Source organism: Typopeltis vanoorti, chromosome 4 (genome assembly GCF_054136105.1).
Source record: "Typopeltis vanoorti isolate ZY-2024b chromosome 4, IOZ_Tvanoo_1.0, whole genome shotgun sequence".
Lineage (NCBI taxonomy): Eukaryota > Metazoa > Arthropoda > Arachnida > Uropygi > Thelyphonidae > Typopeltis > Typopeltis vanoorti.
The window spans coordinates 9,501,437-9,517,356 of NC_143552.1; the positions used below are offsets into that span (position 1 = coordinate 9,501,437).

Below are 15,920 nucleotides of genomic sequence, written 5' to 3' on the forward strand. Positions count from 1 at the left end.
CCCTTTTGGCCAGTACCATTTAAAAGCTAAAAAGTAAAGTTTCAAAATATCTGTTTTTTACTTATCTTTAAAGCATTTACGAAATAAAATATTCTAATATTGGTACATACTCTACTACTATAGATTATTAATATAAAAGTTTAGAAAAAATGGCAGTGAAAACCAATATTGTCTTGGGAGCCGCACAGAGTAGCTTTGAGAGCCGCATGCGGCTCGCTAGCCACAGTTTGCCCACCCCTGCTATAGAACAAGTAAAACATTTCAGTTACTTAGGTACGATTTTTAGTGAAGATGGTAAATTAAATATGGAAGTAGACAACAGAATCAACAAAGCTGGTATGGTAGGAAGTTAGTTGAAGAAATTTATATGGATAAGAGAGAAATTAGTCAAAACACTTGATTAGCTGTATACAAGACAGTAATAAAAGTAGTTCAGGACAGGCAACTGTAAGCAAAGGTGGACTGAGAGCTTGGTCCACCTTTGCTACGAGTTGCCTCAGTCCTGAACTACTTCAGGTGCAAACTTTGTTTGCCGAAACTTGGGTAAAGGGTTAATCTAAATTTATTATAGTCTAACCAAGTGGAAAATAAACTTCCAAAATCTTTCTCTAAATCCAGAGTAAATTAATAATAAGGTGGTACACCTTTTGGCAACTCGTATAAGTAAATATGACCTCTCCATTGCTTCTGCCTTAGTATCACCACTTCTGGGTCTGCCTCCCACTGACTAGACCTCAATAAAGGTCGAAACTGGTCTGGGTAGTGGCCCTTCCCTTAATGCATAGCATTATACATGTCTGCAAGGAGATGTGCTTTGCATTATAGGAGATACTGAGACAAGGAGTGATGAGAGCTTGGTCCTCCTTTGCTACGAGTTGCCTCAGTCCTGAACTACTTCAGGCAAACTTTGTTTGCTTACACTTGGGTAAAGGTTAATCTAAATTTATTATAATTTAACCAAGTGGAAAATAAACTTCTAATATACAAGACAGTGTTCAAACCAATTTTCCAAATTAGATAGGAAGTTAGTAATGATGCAAATTTTTCATGTAGTACTATCATATCCTATACACCCTTTGAGGGTAATGGCAGGAATTCGATGATGATGTTGTTAATTTTAAGGGGCTTTATTGCTTCCCATACAGCTTTCGCATCTTGTATTTGACCACGGCTTTAAAGCTAAATTTTGAATATGAGAATTCAATATAGCCCATTGCTTAGTACAAGTGAAAAAATAATTGTACAATTCTTGGATAATGCAAAAAAAAAATACTGTTTCAAAAGATATTTTTGCCTCATCATAAACTACTAAATTTAATGAGTGTGTAGAACATGGAACAAAGAAAGCTCTAGAATTTGTTTCAATAATTTTTTGTTCACACCCATTATGTTTACCATGGATATTTGCACCATTGTCATATCCTTGGTTTCATAAATTAGAAATATTGAAATTCAGCGATTGTAAATGATTTAAAATAAATTCATATAATCCCTGACTACTGTCCTCAACAGCACAAAATCTCAAAAAATGTTCATGAATTTCTACTATGGTTTTATTTTTGTTATCATATAAAAAATTAATAACAAGAGTTAATTGTTCCGTATGAGTTATGTCTGGAGTTGTATCAAGAATTATCGAGTAATATTTTGTGTTTTGAACAATGTCTAAAATTTGTTTCTTAAAGGCATTTTAAGTTCAATTTATTTTGTACTATTTTTAATATGTATGGCACTTGTTTCATGTTTTTTAAGTATATGTGATAAATGTTGCCAATTATTACAGCCATATTCATTGCAAAGTTTTGATATATTATTATTTTGTGACACCTCCACTACAACTCTATATCAAACCTCTACTACCATCATCATCTAGATCAATGGCATCTACTGCTCACCACCACTAGTATAGTTTGTCTGTAAATTGCATGTGTTCTGAAGGGCTGATTTGTCTGTATGTGGGATGAACAACCTGAGTTTCCGGGTGGAAAACCCTGCTTCCTCCATATTAGATCGGCTAACTCACCTTAACTTGAAAAAATCCATATATAAAGATTCCTTCCATCATTACGAGAATCGAACTTAGGCCTTTTTAAATCGAAGGATGCAACTTACTGTCATTCTTCCAATTGTGTTTCAGAGGCGCTTGATCAAATATATATGATCTATTTGGGAGCGTTCTAATATATGAGTCAGAAAATTTTCGACCAGAATCGTCTTTAGGAACACTATATCTAATTATCTGCCGAGGGGAATTTTCTACTAAACAATCTCTTATTTTTATAGATAAAATTTTTGGCAAGTACCTAATTCAGTTTGTTTGAAGAAGAACCTGACTTTTCTTCATTTTCCTCTTCTAATTTCCTAGAACAGCTATCAGCTTCTACTTCTTTTGAAGTCACAGCACTGCTACCAGCTTCCCTTTCTTCTGTTTCTTTTGGTGTTACTGCAGACTGGAACCAGCTCCAACATCAGTAGACCAAATCTTTCGTTTCTTTTCTAAATGTGATGTCTCTGCAGTCAAGAATTTATCTAAGGAACCAGCCAATTCTTGTTCAATTTATAATTTCTTTACTGTTCTTTTCCTGTATTGGGCTTCAGACAAAGTTGTTGTTGTTGTTGTTTTCTTATAATATTATTTTTATGACATATACAATTCAGTATTTAAAATTTAAATATAATTATTTATTTTCATGATGGGCTGATTTTATATAAATAAATTAATTAATGAATTGATAAACAATATTTGAAATCAATATTAAACACATTCATTTTTCAATCATTATGCTTCAACTTTTTACAATATAATAAATATCACTTGCCCTTATGATTATATTCACAGGCTTCTCTTGAAAAAACAGTCAATTCAAATATACATAAGATGACGCAAGATACAATGACAATACCAGATGCATGCAACCACGGGTATACTATTGTCTAAATGAATACAGGCTGGATACATCATATGGACACTTCGTATATAATTCTGGGATTCCTTAAATAGGGTCATAAAAGTAAATTTTATTATACATATAATCAATCAAATATTCCGCCCTTGTGCAGTGAACAACCTGCACACCTACACGCAGCGGCCCTGGACATGTGCCAACTTATGTGCTAGAATTTTTTAATGTACTTTCTTCTTTTCCAAGGCTGTCTCTTTAACTTCTTGCACCTACCATGGAGTTCTGATTTTTCAATCTTTGAAGACAACTTCACCATGCCTTCCTATCTGAATCATACACTGTTTGCTTCAGAGTTTTCCACTATGACTCCAATGTTTGGTTCTTATTTTCAGGCTCTTTCAGTTTTTTATGCTAAATATATATATATATAGTTTAATCTACACCTGAAGAAGCTGCTCAAATTTAATTCTTTTTTAAAACTTTCTTTCATATTGTTATTTTCAGTATGATATTCATTTTTATTTTGCTTAAAATTAAAATGATAAATTGCTTACTATTTCAAATCCACTGTATGCTCTTGCATTTGCATCCTAAACCAGCAGGAAGATATCACTATCAATGATAATACATTCAGTAAGACATTTCTTATTTCCTTGTGTCTTCTCACCGTGTGATTTTTTGAGCATCTTTATGTTGAAATATAGTTGAAATATCTGTGTCTTAAACAAATCCAGCAGGCATGTACTGTTATAATTAGTTTTATCCTCTTTCACCAAATTTTTGCTAACCATTTCTGTATTCCTGGATTAATTTCCTAACCTCCTGTTTAGATCCCCATTAAAAACTAGCTTTTTTTTTTTTTTTTTGTCAACTGCCTTCCCTAATGACTCAAAAAATATTTATCGTATCCATTTTAAAAAAAAAAGTATCTAATTCTTCATAATTATGTTTAGAGTTCCTTTTCATGAAACAAAATGTTACCATGCTCCTCTTCGGGGTGTTCAATATCCATATGGAGTAGTGATAAGAGTCTCTATGTTCATATTGGCTTGTATGTGCATCATCATCATCATCATCATCAAATTCCTGCCATGTACCCTCAAGGGGTGTACAGGATATGACAGTACTACATGAAAAAATTACATCATTACTAACTTCCTATCTACAATTTTCCTCCAAATCAGTCTGTTACTTGTCAAGACTCCAACATTATCAGATCTTATATTTCTATCGTCTAAGGCACTTTGTACCGTATCAATCCACCTATATCTTGGTCTTCCTCTGGGTCGTTTTCCTGCCAACCTGGCAGAGAACACTTGTTTTGCTAATCTTTCCTCTCCCATTCTATTTAAGTGTCCATACCATCTGAGATTAGCTCTGCTAACGTATTCCTGGATGCTGACAATGTCAAGTTCTTTCCTAATATCCTCGTTTTTAATATGATATTGCCATTGATGCCATCTGTTCACGCCTCTAATCTTTCTCAGGACTCTCATATCTGCAGTCTCTAGTCTTTGGTCAAGTGTTTTACTTCTGACCCAGCTCTCAGATCCATAAGTTAAAATTGGTTTGAACACAGTCTTGTATATAGCTAATTTAGTGTTCCGACTAATTTCTTTCTTATTCCATATGAATTTATTCAATTGACTTCCCACGATACCAGCTTTGCTGATTCTGTTGTCTATTTCTATATTTAGTTTACCATCTTCAGTAAAAATTGTGCCTAAGTAGCTGAAATGTTTCACTTGTTCCACAGGTTCTCCATTCACAACACAGTTGACATTTTCAATGATTCTGCCTATTTTCATTGTCTTTGTCTTTTTATTGCTGACCTTCATACCATATCTATTACAACAGCTATTCAATTTAGTCAGAGAATATTGCAGACTTGTAGCGGATTTATTTAGAAGTATAACATCATCCGCATAAAGCAAAGAGCTGACATTAACATCTCCAATTTTGATATCAGGTTTAATACCACATTCCTTCATAATGTGATCCATATAGATAATGAATAACAGAGGGGATAATGTACATCCTTGTCTCACACCAGATTTAACATTAAACCATCTTCCTGTACTTCCTTCAATTCTAACTGCTGACTCACAACTCAAATAAAGACTAAGTATTGCTTGATATAATGCCCCATTGACACCATATAACTGCAGCGTATTGAATAGCTTCTCTCTTGGCACCTTGTCATATGCCTTTTCCAAATCGACAAAACTTAAATACAGATGCATTTTTGGAAATTATGGAGACAACTACCGTGTTTGAATAAAAACTTTAGTTTACTATTACTAAAATTTTACAATTCGACGTTTCGACCTTTATGTTAAGGTCATCTTCTGGAGCGTACAAATATACACAGGACACAAGCTATACTACAATCATACTGGTTCGTTAAAGACACTGACTAACCGCTACCACAATTGTTGGCCTGACCTCTGGTGGGAAAAAAAAAAAAAAAAAAAAATTGTACATCAGCGCTAAAGTCCTATTATTTGTGTTGTCTACTATATACATATATTAACATTTTATTAACATCATTCCAGCCAGTTGGAGTGGAATGGTTTCTAATAATAGCAGATTGGCTAGAGTCCTGACTTGTGTTGAATCTTTCAAATTAGGTTGGCTGAATGTGTGCCATCCAGATCCTTGGAATTTTCATACCATCTTTATTGTTGATATTTGGGTGGTTTATCAGGATTTCGCAGGATTCTTTAAATTTTCTTTCGTACCATGTTTTTGTACGGTGTAAGGAGCAGGTGCTTTTCCAGTTGATTTGGTGTAAGGTGTTGAGTGCGTGGTCTGAGAGGCCTGCTTCACCATAATGGTTATATTTAATGTGTCTAATGTGTTCTTTTTTGCGTATAGGGATTGTCCGTCCTGTTTCACCAATGTACGGTAAGTTACAGGTGCAGCGGATGCAGTAGACTCCAGGATGTGCTAATGGGAGGAGAGGGTCCTTAGAGGAGCTGAATATGGTTTTAAGTTTAGTGGGTGGTTTAAAGGTGGCATTAAGGTTATAATGTTGTAGGATTCTGTTGATTTTTTCTGATAACCCTTTAATGTATGGGATGGCTATGGTTTTACTGTAGTCTAGATTCGTTTTTGTTGTGGTTTTATAGAGTATTTTATTGACAGTATTTTTGTTATAGCCATTGTTTATGAATGTGTCACTAATGATTTTTAGTTCTTGTTTTAGGGCCTGCTGGTTAGAGCAAATCGTTGTGGCTCTGTTTTTAAGGGTGTTTATGACTCCATATTTTTGTGCTGGGTGGTGATATGAATTCGCATGTATGTATTGGCCCGTGTGTGTAGGTTTTCGGTAGACCGTGAAGGATAGATTGCCTGAAGGAAGACGTGTAACTAGTGTGTCTAGGAACGGGAGCGAATTTTGGTTTTCGATTTCGATGGTAAATTGTATGCGTTCGTGTTGTTTGTTTAGGTGGCTGAGGAATGTGTTTAGCGTTTGTCGACCGTGCGGCCAGATCGCGAACACGTCGTCAACGTATCTGAGCCAGATTGTCGGTCTTAGCGTGGCGGAATCAAGAGCCCTTTGCTCAAAGGTTTCCATGTAGAAGTTCGCGATAGGGGGGGATAATGGTGAGCCCATGGCCGTACCTTCCTTTTGTAGGTAGAATTTGTTTTGCCACACGATTGTACGCTCCAGAAGATGACCTTAACATAAAGGTCGAAACGTCGAATTGTAAAATTTTAGTAATAGTAAACTAAAGTTTTTATTCAAACACGGTAGTTGTCTCCATAATTTCCAAAAATGCATTCGGATCACCGTGCAAGCCTAAAAGAAAGGATTCAGATCATCCATGGAAATGATACCCACAAGCGCTGCAATCGCTATGGTAAGCTAAAGATTCGTATTTCTCTTCTGATCAATCGGCTGGCCTTTTTAAAGAGATGCAGAGACAATAACCTCATTCCGATCTGCATCAGGCTAAAAAAGAAATTTACGTCTGCTAAGGCACTTCGTATCTATGACCGCACAGAAAAAGCAATGCTTAGGGAACAGATCCAAACAGCCCGCCGAAACCTAGCTACAACACAAAAGCTAGTCTCTGAATTACAATTAGAACTATCCAACTATGTTAACCAAGACATTCTACAAACACTTGAAAGAATTACTGACAATTCGGCCAAGCATACCCTGGAAAAGAACAAAGAAAAACTCGAGAAAAAATTCCACAGGTTGAAACAACGACAAAATATGGCGGCCAATCAGAGGACTTCCTCCCCGAGAAACAACAATGAACAACAAAGAAGGGAGACAAGGAGCGACCAACCACCGACAAGCAAGAACCATGTGATCAACTTATCAAGCCACACCCTGAACAACGGCGAACTCACGCTGCTGAATAAAGGACTGAACTACGCAATAGCGCCTAAAAAGGTAAACAAATTAGATTTTATCTACCACATTGAAAGAGGCATCAGATCCCTACCTAACAACATAGCAGACAAAATACGACTAGAAACCAGTAATGTCCTAAATACCAAGAAAACCATACAGAATAACCTGACTAAAACAGAATTAGCAGCAATTAAATCGTTAAAAGCCAAACAAAACATAATAATAACGAAAGCTGATAAAGGCAGTGCCACTGTTGTCCTTGACAGGTCAACATACATACTGCAAATGAACCAACTAGTAGCCGATAACAACACATATAAAATGGTGAATTATAACCCAACAAAGAGGATAAAGGACAAAACAGAAAAACTATTAAAGTCCGTCACTTCTTGGCCACCAGACACAGTTAAAAAACTCAAACCCCACTACGCCCGCCCCCCCCAGAATATATGGGGTTCCGAAAATACACAAACAAAATGTGCCCCTTCGACCAATAGTGGAAGGAATAGACAGTCCCAATTACCACCTAGCCAAGAAATTAGCGGCAACACTCAAGGAGTTGGTAGGTCATTCCCCCTCCTACGTAAAAAACACACAACACTTTATAAACATAATCAAAAACATAACACTCGACAAAGACGACTTATTAGTCAGTTTTGACGTTTCTGCCCTTTTCACTAATGTCCCCCATCAATGACACAATTCTCCTACTACAGAACAAATTTCCGCCCGACATTACGGCCCTCTTTGCCCACGTACTAAAGTCCGGTTACTTCGTGTGGCAAAACAAATTCTACCTACAAAAGGAAGGTACGGCCATGGGCTCACCATTATCCCCCCCTATCGCGAACTTCTACATGGAAACCTTTGAGCAAAGGGCTCTTGATTCCGCCACGCTAAGACCAACAATCTGGCTCAGATACGTTGACGACGTGTTCGCGATCTGGCCGCACGGTCGACAAACGCTAAACACATTCCTCAGCCACCTAAACAAACAACACGAACGCATACAATTTACCATCGAAATCGAAAACCAAAATTCGCTCCCGTTCCTAGACACACTAGTTACACGTCTTCCTTCAGGCAATCTATCCTTCACGGTCTACCGAAAACCTACACACACGGGCCAATACATACATGCGAATTCATATCACCACCCAGCACAAAAATATGGAGTCATAAACACCCTTAAAAACAGAGCCACAACGATTTGCTCTAACCAGCAGGCCCTAAAACAAGAACTAAAAATCATTAGTGACACATTCATAAACAATGGCTATAACAAAAATACTGTCAATAAAATACTCTATAAAACCACAACAAAAACGAATCTAGACTACAGTAAAACCATAGCCATCCCATACATTAAAGGGTTATCAGAAAAAATCAACAGAATCCTACAACATTATAACCTTAATGCCACCTTTAAACCACCCACTAAACTTAAAACCATATTCAGCTCCTCTAAGGACCCTCTCCTCCCATTAGCACATCCTGGAGTCTACTGCATCCGCTGCACCTGTAACTTACCGTACATTGGTGAAACAGGACGGACAATCCCTATACGCAAAAAAGAACACATTAGACACATTAAATATAACCATTATGGTGAAGCAGGCCTCTCAGACCACGCACTCAACACCTTACACCAAATCAACTGGAAAAGCACCTGCTCCTTACACCGTACAAAAACATGGTACGAAAGAAAATTTAAAGAATCCTGCGAAATCCTGATAAACCACCCAAATATCAACAATAAAGATGGTATGAAAATTCCAAGGATCTGGATGGCACACATTCAGCCAACCTAATTTGAAAGATTCAACACAAGTCAGGACTCTAGCCAATCTGCTATTATTAGAAACCATTCCACTCCAACTGGCTGGAATGATGTTAATAAAATGTTAATATATGTATATAGTAGACAACATAAATAATAGGACTTTAGCGCTGATGTACAATTTTTTTTTTTTTTTTTTTTTTTTTTTTCCCACCAGAGGTCAGGCCAACAATTGTGGTAGCGGTTAGTCAGTGTCTTTAACGAACCAGTATGATTGTAGTATAGCTTGTGTCCTGTGTATATTTGTACGCTCCAGAAGATGACCTTAACATAAAGGTCGAAACGTCGAATTGTAAAATTTTAGTAATAGTAAACTAAAGTTTTTATTCAAACACGGTAGTTGTCTCCATAATTTCCAAAAATGCATTCGGATCACCGTGCAAGCCTAAAAGAAAGGACTTAAATACAGATCTTTGTCATATTCCCATGCTTTCTCGACTATTTGTCGTAAAGTGAAGATCTGATCCTGACAGCCTCTATTTGGCCTGAATCCAGCTTGTTCTTCACCAAGCTTTTCTTCCACAATTCTTCTCAACCGTTTCTCAAGTATACTTGCATAGATCTTGCCAGGAACACTCAGTAGGGAAATACCTCTGTAATTCTCACATTCAGTTTTATTTCCCTTTTTATATATGGGTACTATGAGAGCTCTACTCCAATCATCGGGAATTCGTCCCTCTGTCCAGGCTTTCTGAACTATGCAGTGCAGCCACTGTAAGACTCTTATACCACCATACTTCAGCATTTCTGGTCGAATATCATCTACTCCTACTGCCTTTCCACATTTCAAGCCTTTGATGGCTTTTTCTACTTCAAGTATGGATATGTATTCCTGACTACATGCCTGGTCAGTGTTTTTTATCACTGTGCTGTCATGACTGCTTGTTTCATTTAGCAGTTTTTCAAAGTAATTACTCCATACTTCAAGGATATCTTTTTCTCCTGTTTTCATTTCACCTTTATCATCTCTAATTCCTTTTACAGCACTCTTTCCTTCATTCCTAAGCTTCTTCAACAACCTCCAGAATATTTTGCCACCTTCTTGATATTTATTTTCTATATTCTTGCCAAAGTCCTCCCATGACTTTTGTTTAGCTAGTTTTACACACTGTTTAGCTTTCTTACATTTGTCTCTGTATTCTGTAAGAGTAAAAGCTGACTTATTTGCCAGGAACTTTTGATATGCTTTCTTCTTTTCCTTCACTGCCTCTTTAACTTCCTGTGTCCACCAGGGAGTTCTGATTTTTTTATCTTTGCACACAACCTCACCACATGCCTCTCTGGCAGAATCAATCAATGTTTCCTTCAGAGTTTGCCACTGAATCTCCAAGGTTTGATTCCTGTTCTCAAACTCTTTCATTTTCTTTTCAATAATATTTCTGTAGTTTAGTCTACAGTTCACATCTGAGAGCTGCTCAACTTTTATTCGCTTTAAAACTTTCTTACATGTTATTCTTTTCAATATGAAATTCAATTTTATCCTGCTCAAGACTAAATAGTGATCACTTCCAATTTCAAATCCTCTGTACACTCTGGTGTCCTGCACCAGGGAGAAAACATCACTATCAACAATAACATAGTCAATGAGACTTTTCTTATTCCTAGCCTCTTCTCTCCATGTGAATTTGTGCACATTTTTATGTTGGAACATGGTGTAAGTAATAACCAGTCCATGTCCTGAGCAGAAATCCAACAGATATTTGCCATTATTATTAGCTTTGCTCTTTTCTCCAAATTATTTTTGTATGTCTCACAATCATTTCCTACTCTACTATTTAGATCCCCAACAAGGACCAACTTTTCCTTTTTCATTGTGTCAGTTGCTTTTTCTAAAGCCTCAAAAAATTCCTCCACTTCTACCTTAGTAGAACCTTCTGTGGAACCATAGGCACAAATAAGTCTCATTGTCCAGTTCCCCATTCTCATATTTGCCAACATTACTCTACTTGAGACTGACTGCCATTCAAGAAGATTAGCCTCGTATTTTGTGTTGAATACTATGGCTACTCCTTCTTTTCCTTGATTGTTATTGCCTGAATATAACATTTTGTATTTATTGCTCAGAAAGATCTCACCAGTTTTGGTCTTTTTTGTTTCAGTCACCCCTATTATGTCGATCTGGTACTTATCTAATTCCTCAGCTAGCTCCATTTCTTTGCCATTCAGGCTTCTTACGTTGATAGTACCGATCTTTAACTCTGGTGATGTTGAGTTGGGGGTTTGTTTTCAGATTTGTTCCAGTAGCTGATTTTTCGCTGTTCGCCCTGGTTCCCTGGCGAAAACAACGGGGGCCTTGTTTAACCGGGTGACGCCCCAGCCGGCATGAAATTTTGTCACGTTTTACCATCATTTTTTATTTTGGTTTAACCAATAAGAATACAATTTGGTCGGCTAAATCCCAAATTACCAGCCCATCCTCGTTCGTTCAGTATCAAAGTAGATACCCAACAGGGTGCACCACGAGAAGGTGAGGATTGGACATTAGGTCAGAAGCCCTGGTCGGTTCTCCGCATTCCTTTAAAGGCTATGTGGAGGTCTCCTCTCAGTTATACAGCTTTGACCCTTAAGCACCCCTTGTATGTGCAAGTTGCACTAAATGTTGAATGATAGATACCCCAACTGAATACTGGTTAAAATTGGTTCATATTCACCTCTGAAAGCTGCTCAACTTTGACAACTTTGAATAGTTATTTTTATCATCTTCAAAACTAAATGAGTACTTCATTATTATTTCAGATCCCCTCTATATTGTTGTATTTCTGAACCAGTCTGAAAATTCTTATTTACCACATTCTCTACATACATTTGAAAGTTTTGGCACAAATTTTCTGAACAGAAATCCAGCGGGTACTTAACATTATTATTAGTGTTTTCTTTTTCTCAAATTCTTCCGAAAACATTTCCGTCTAGGATTCATTTCCTACTCTACTGTTTGTTTCCAACAAGAACCAGCATTTTCTTGTTTCCTTTTCTTTTTCGGCTGCCCTCTCTAATGACTTGAAAATTCCTCTGACACGTTTGTCACTAATAGAACTTTTTGTGAGACCATAAGAGTTATGGTTCCACGGGGTTATTAATTAGCATTATTATTTAGATATTAGAATTATTAAGAAATATCACACCTGTTTTATCAATAACACCTTTATCTGTAATACCAGTTATGTCTGTAATTCTTCTGCTACCTCTGTTCTGTTGATACTTCAATATTGAAAGTTTCCATCTTCGGTTCTGATAAGTTGGTGTTCAGCCGTGTTCCCTGTTGGAAGCAGAAAGCACCATGTTTAAATATGCAAAACCCCATCTGGCATGACTGTAAGAGGCCATCACTAGATAGTATATAAAGAGGGCGTGAGGAGCAAGTTCTTTGTATTGAAAGTGGTTTATGAGTGGAATGCATCGCCTGAAAAGGGTGAATGCAGACACATTGTGAATGAGCTTAAAACACAATGAGCTTTTTTGGCATTGTGTACCTCCCACAATGAATTATTTGACTCCATGGAGGCCTGATAATAATGAGGTTGATGATAATAATTTCATGATGTTGCTCATATTTGAGTGTACTTTAAAAAAAAAAAATACCATTGGTCACCTAATTTCCAAATTGCCAGTCCATCCTCATTACTTTGTTTCTAAGGATGAATACTTAGGTGAGCTGTTATACATTGAGTCAGAAGACTCACTCATTACTCTATGTAATGAGTCGCCACCTAGTTAATTGCTCCTATCCTTTGTTCTTATCCATAATCCCTACTGTGAAATATTTGTTTTTCTTTAATTTAAGGTTACACAGTGGTCAACATTCATAGTGAAGAATTTATGGAGGGACAACACAGATATTAGAATAATTACTTTACTTAACATTAAGCAAGTAACAATCGATGTTTTGACCTCTGTATTGAGGTCATCATCACGAACATGCATATATGCAATTTACAAGCTACATGTCACTGCACTATACAAAAGTAAAATGAATTCTAAATGTTTGTTAATCATTTATCCTAGTCTGATGAGAGAAAAAAAAAATGAATTACATTAAACAATTTCTACAGTCCTTTCGTATTGATATTTTCTTCTGTCTGGGATTGTTCAGGTTACTATATTTGTTGAAGATGGGTCCTCCGCATTCTTGGAATAATTAATCCATCATTTTTGTTCAGATTTGGATGGTGTTTTAGCATGTCACAAGCTTCTTTAAATTTTCTTTCAAACCAGCTTTTGGTGTGATGTAGTGCCTTTCCAATCAATTCTGTGGCATGTTTGGAGTGCATGGTCTGATAGGCCTGTTTCACCATACTGGAGGGATTTAATGTGGTGTTTTTGTTTGTTTCCCCCTATGTAAGGTAGGTTACAGGTACAATGAATTTGAAAATCCCTGTAAACAAAATATTTTTTTTGTTTTTCATAGTGTTGCAGAAGAGTGAAAAAACTGGCAGAGATTCCTCTCACCACACACTATCATTCCTCCAATCATGACCTGCTCTACCATGTGGGTATTGTGCACTATCCTGCAGCCAGCCTGTGAAACTGCATTATTTCTGTATCCTCTGACACATTTTTCACTAATATGTTCTCCCAATCTACCATAAAAGTCAGTTGTTGTTTTCATCCCATAAAGGAGTTAAACCAACTGGAGAACACACAACATAATAAGTAGTCTAATAGTCTTGGTTGCATTTACCTTAATTTCAGCTAGCATAATATTTACATAGGCTGACCATACGTCCCGATTTGACCGGGACAGTCCCGGTTTAAAGGTCCTGTCCCAGTGCCCTGGCCGATTTGTGAATTGTCCTGGGAAAACATAATATTACATATTATACTATTGTACATTATCATGAGTGAGAGGAAGTAAAAATAGAAAAACAAATAAGTTTATAAAAATAACGATGTTGTGCTAAGCTCTAGAATATGTGTAATCGATCTGCATCAAAGCCACTTCGATTGTGGCTAGACCACTACTAACTATGAAACTATGCGCACGCAGATTCTATACAGGTGTGCAAATCACGTGTCCGTGATATGGCATTGTGCTTGTTTACAACGCTGTTCATCCATTCTAGTAGTGATTCAAGTGCTATTCACGACGCGAACTTTACATGTGCCGAGAGTGTTTTGCTTTAGTTTATGTTATAATTCTGCTTTGTTCCTATCCCTGTTATGCCTAAAAGGAATTGTAAGATCACCGATGAACTACGAAAGGGCTTTCCTTTTCTTAAGAGATAGTGATGAACTTGATTGGGTGTGATGCGATCGTTGTGCCTCAGTTTTCTCTGTAGCGCATGGTGGGCAGTCAGACATTAAAGACCACTTGAAAAGTGCTAAGCATAAAGCTGATTTGTTAGCAGTGGTAGGTTGTTCTTCATTATTTACATATTTCAAAAACATTGATCCTGCAGAGAAGGACCTAGCAATCGCAGCTAAAGAAGCAACATTTGCATTCCATTCCGTTTCACATGATGTAAGTTTCAGATTTTGTGCAAATTTTGTTTGAGCCAAAATTTGCACTTGCCAGAACAAAATGTGAGGTTATTGTCTTGAACGTAATTGGACCCATGGTAATTGATGAACTCCATGAGGACTTAGAGAAAGTAATTTTGTCACAATTACAACAGACACATCAAACAGGAAAGAAATTAAATTTCTGCCGGTCATGAGGTACTTCATGCCCGAATATGGAATAAAGGCTAAACTTCTGGATGTTGAAACACTCCCTGGTGAGACATTGGAAATAGTGACAGAATCACTTAACGCCGTCATTAACTACTAAACCAACTTTGGAGGTGTAAAATGCCAAGGTGAAAATAATTGTAAAATTAATATTGAACTCACCTGCACACAGTTCTACGACGAAATAAAAAAACAACACACAATTTTTAAAGAAGGTTCACTCAAGTGATTAATATGAGTGGTATACTACAGCTCAGAAGGAATAAAGACAGTGGATAAAAAATATTACGAATATTGTTTAAAATAATCATTAATCTCATCAACATTCATACATTAAAAATTATTTTTAAACTTTAACAGTTTTATTCCAAAAAACAAGATAGACATTTAAAACATACATAATTAATAAAATACTTCTAATTTTTTTTAAGTTAACAGTAAACCTGTTTTGTTTGCTTTTCTTGGAAGAACCGTGCTTAAATGTACAATTATTTTGATGCCAATTAAAAATTTAAAGTTAAAAGTCAATATTAATATATTTGTCATAACAGTTATTGTCTTATATAATAAGCATCCTGGTTTGGGAAAATAAAAATATGCTCAGTTTATGTTTACATGAAATCCCTTTGAAAGGTGATACTTCATATTACATGTAGAACAGATGGGAATAATGGAGTTAAAATTGGCTATAAAGTAATAGAAGTGATTTACGACTCAGGTTTATATCTGGTTCAAATATTGAACCAGATATAAATAACTTAGCCATCAAGATAGTCAACCAATTTTTGCATGATTGATTTTTACCTTTAGTGACATTATATTTATTAATATTCAGGTTATCAAAAATAAGATCTGTATGATTCTTTATTTCTTGTTAATTTAGGTTAGTTTTTAAGACAAAATTCCTCAGCAAAAAATTATAAATTTTGCCATAAATAATTAAAACCTATGTTATTCCTATAATATGTCTGCTTTACCCTTACAGTGTTAGTTTTTCACTCTGTAATTTTCAGTAAAAGAAAAGTGACTTAATTTTCACTTTAATCCCTAATATTCAAGTATATTTCAGGACCCTTGGACAAAAAATTACAGACTGCAGTTTATAGATAATATCAGGTGAGATGTTAAATTTTTTGTA

General features: G+C 36.1%; 1 protein-coding gene across 2 annotated transcripts in view; it reads left to right on the top strand.

Annotated features, from left to right (window-relative positions):
• Positions 1-15,920, top strand: part of LOC150107094 (ankyrin repeat domain-containing protein 27-like) — a 515,355-nt gene that overhangs the window by 470,928 nt on the left and 28,507 nt on the right. For both annotated transcript variants that reach the window (XM_090390995.1, XM_090390996.1), the window contains one exon: positions 15,852-15,898. In XM_090390995.1, the coding sequence (XP_090247121.1) occupies positions 15,852-15,892 (41 nt within the window). In that variant the 3' untranslated portion in view covers positions 15,893-15,898. The remainder of the gene's footprint in view (positions 1-15,851; positions 15,899-15,920) is intronic.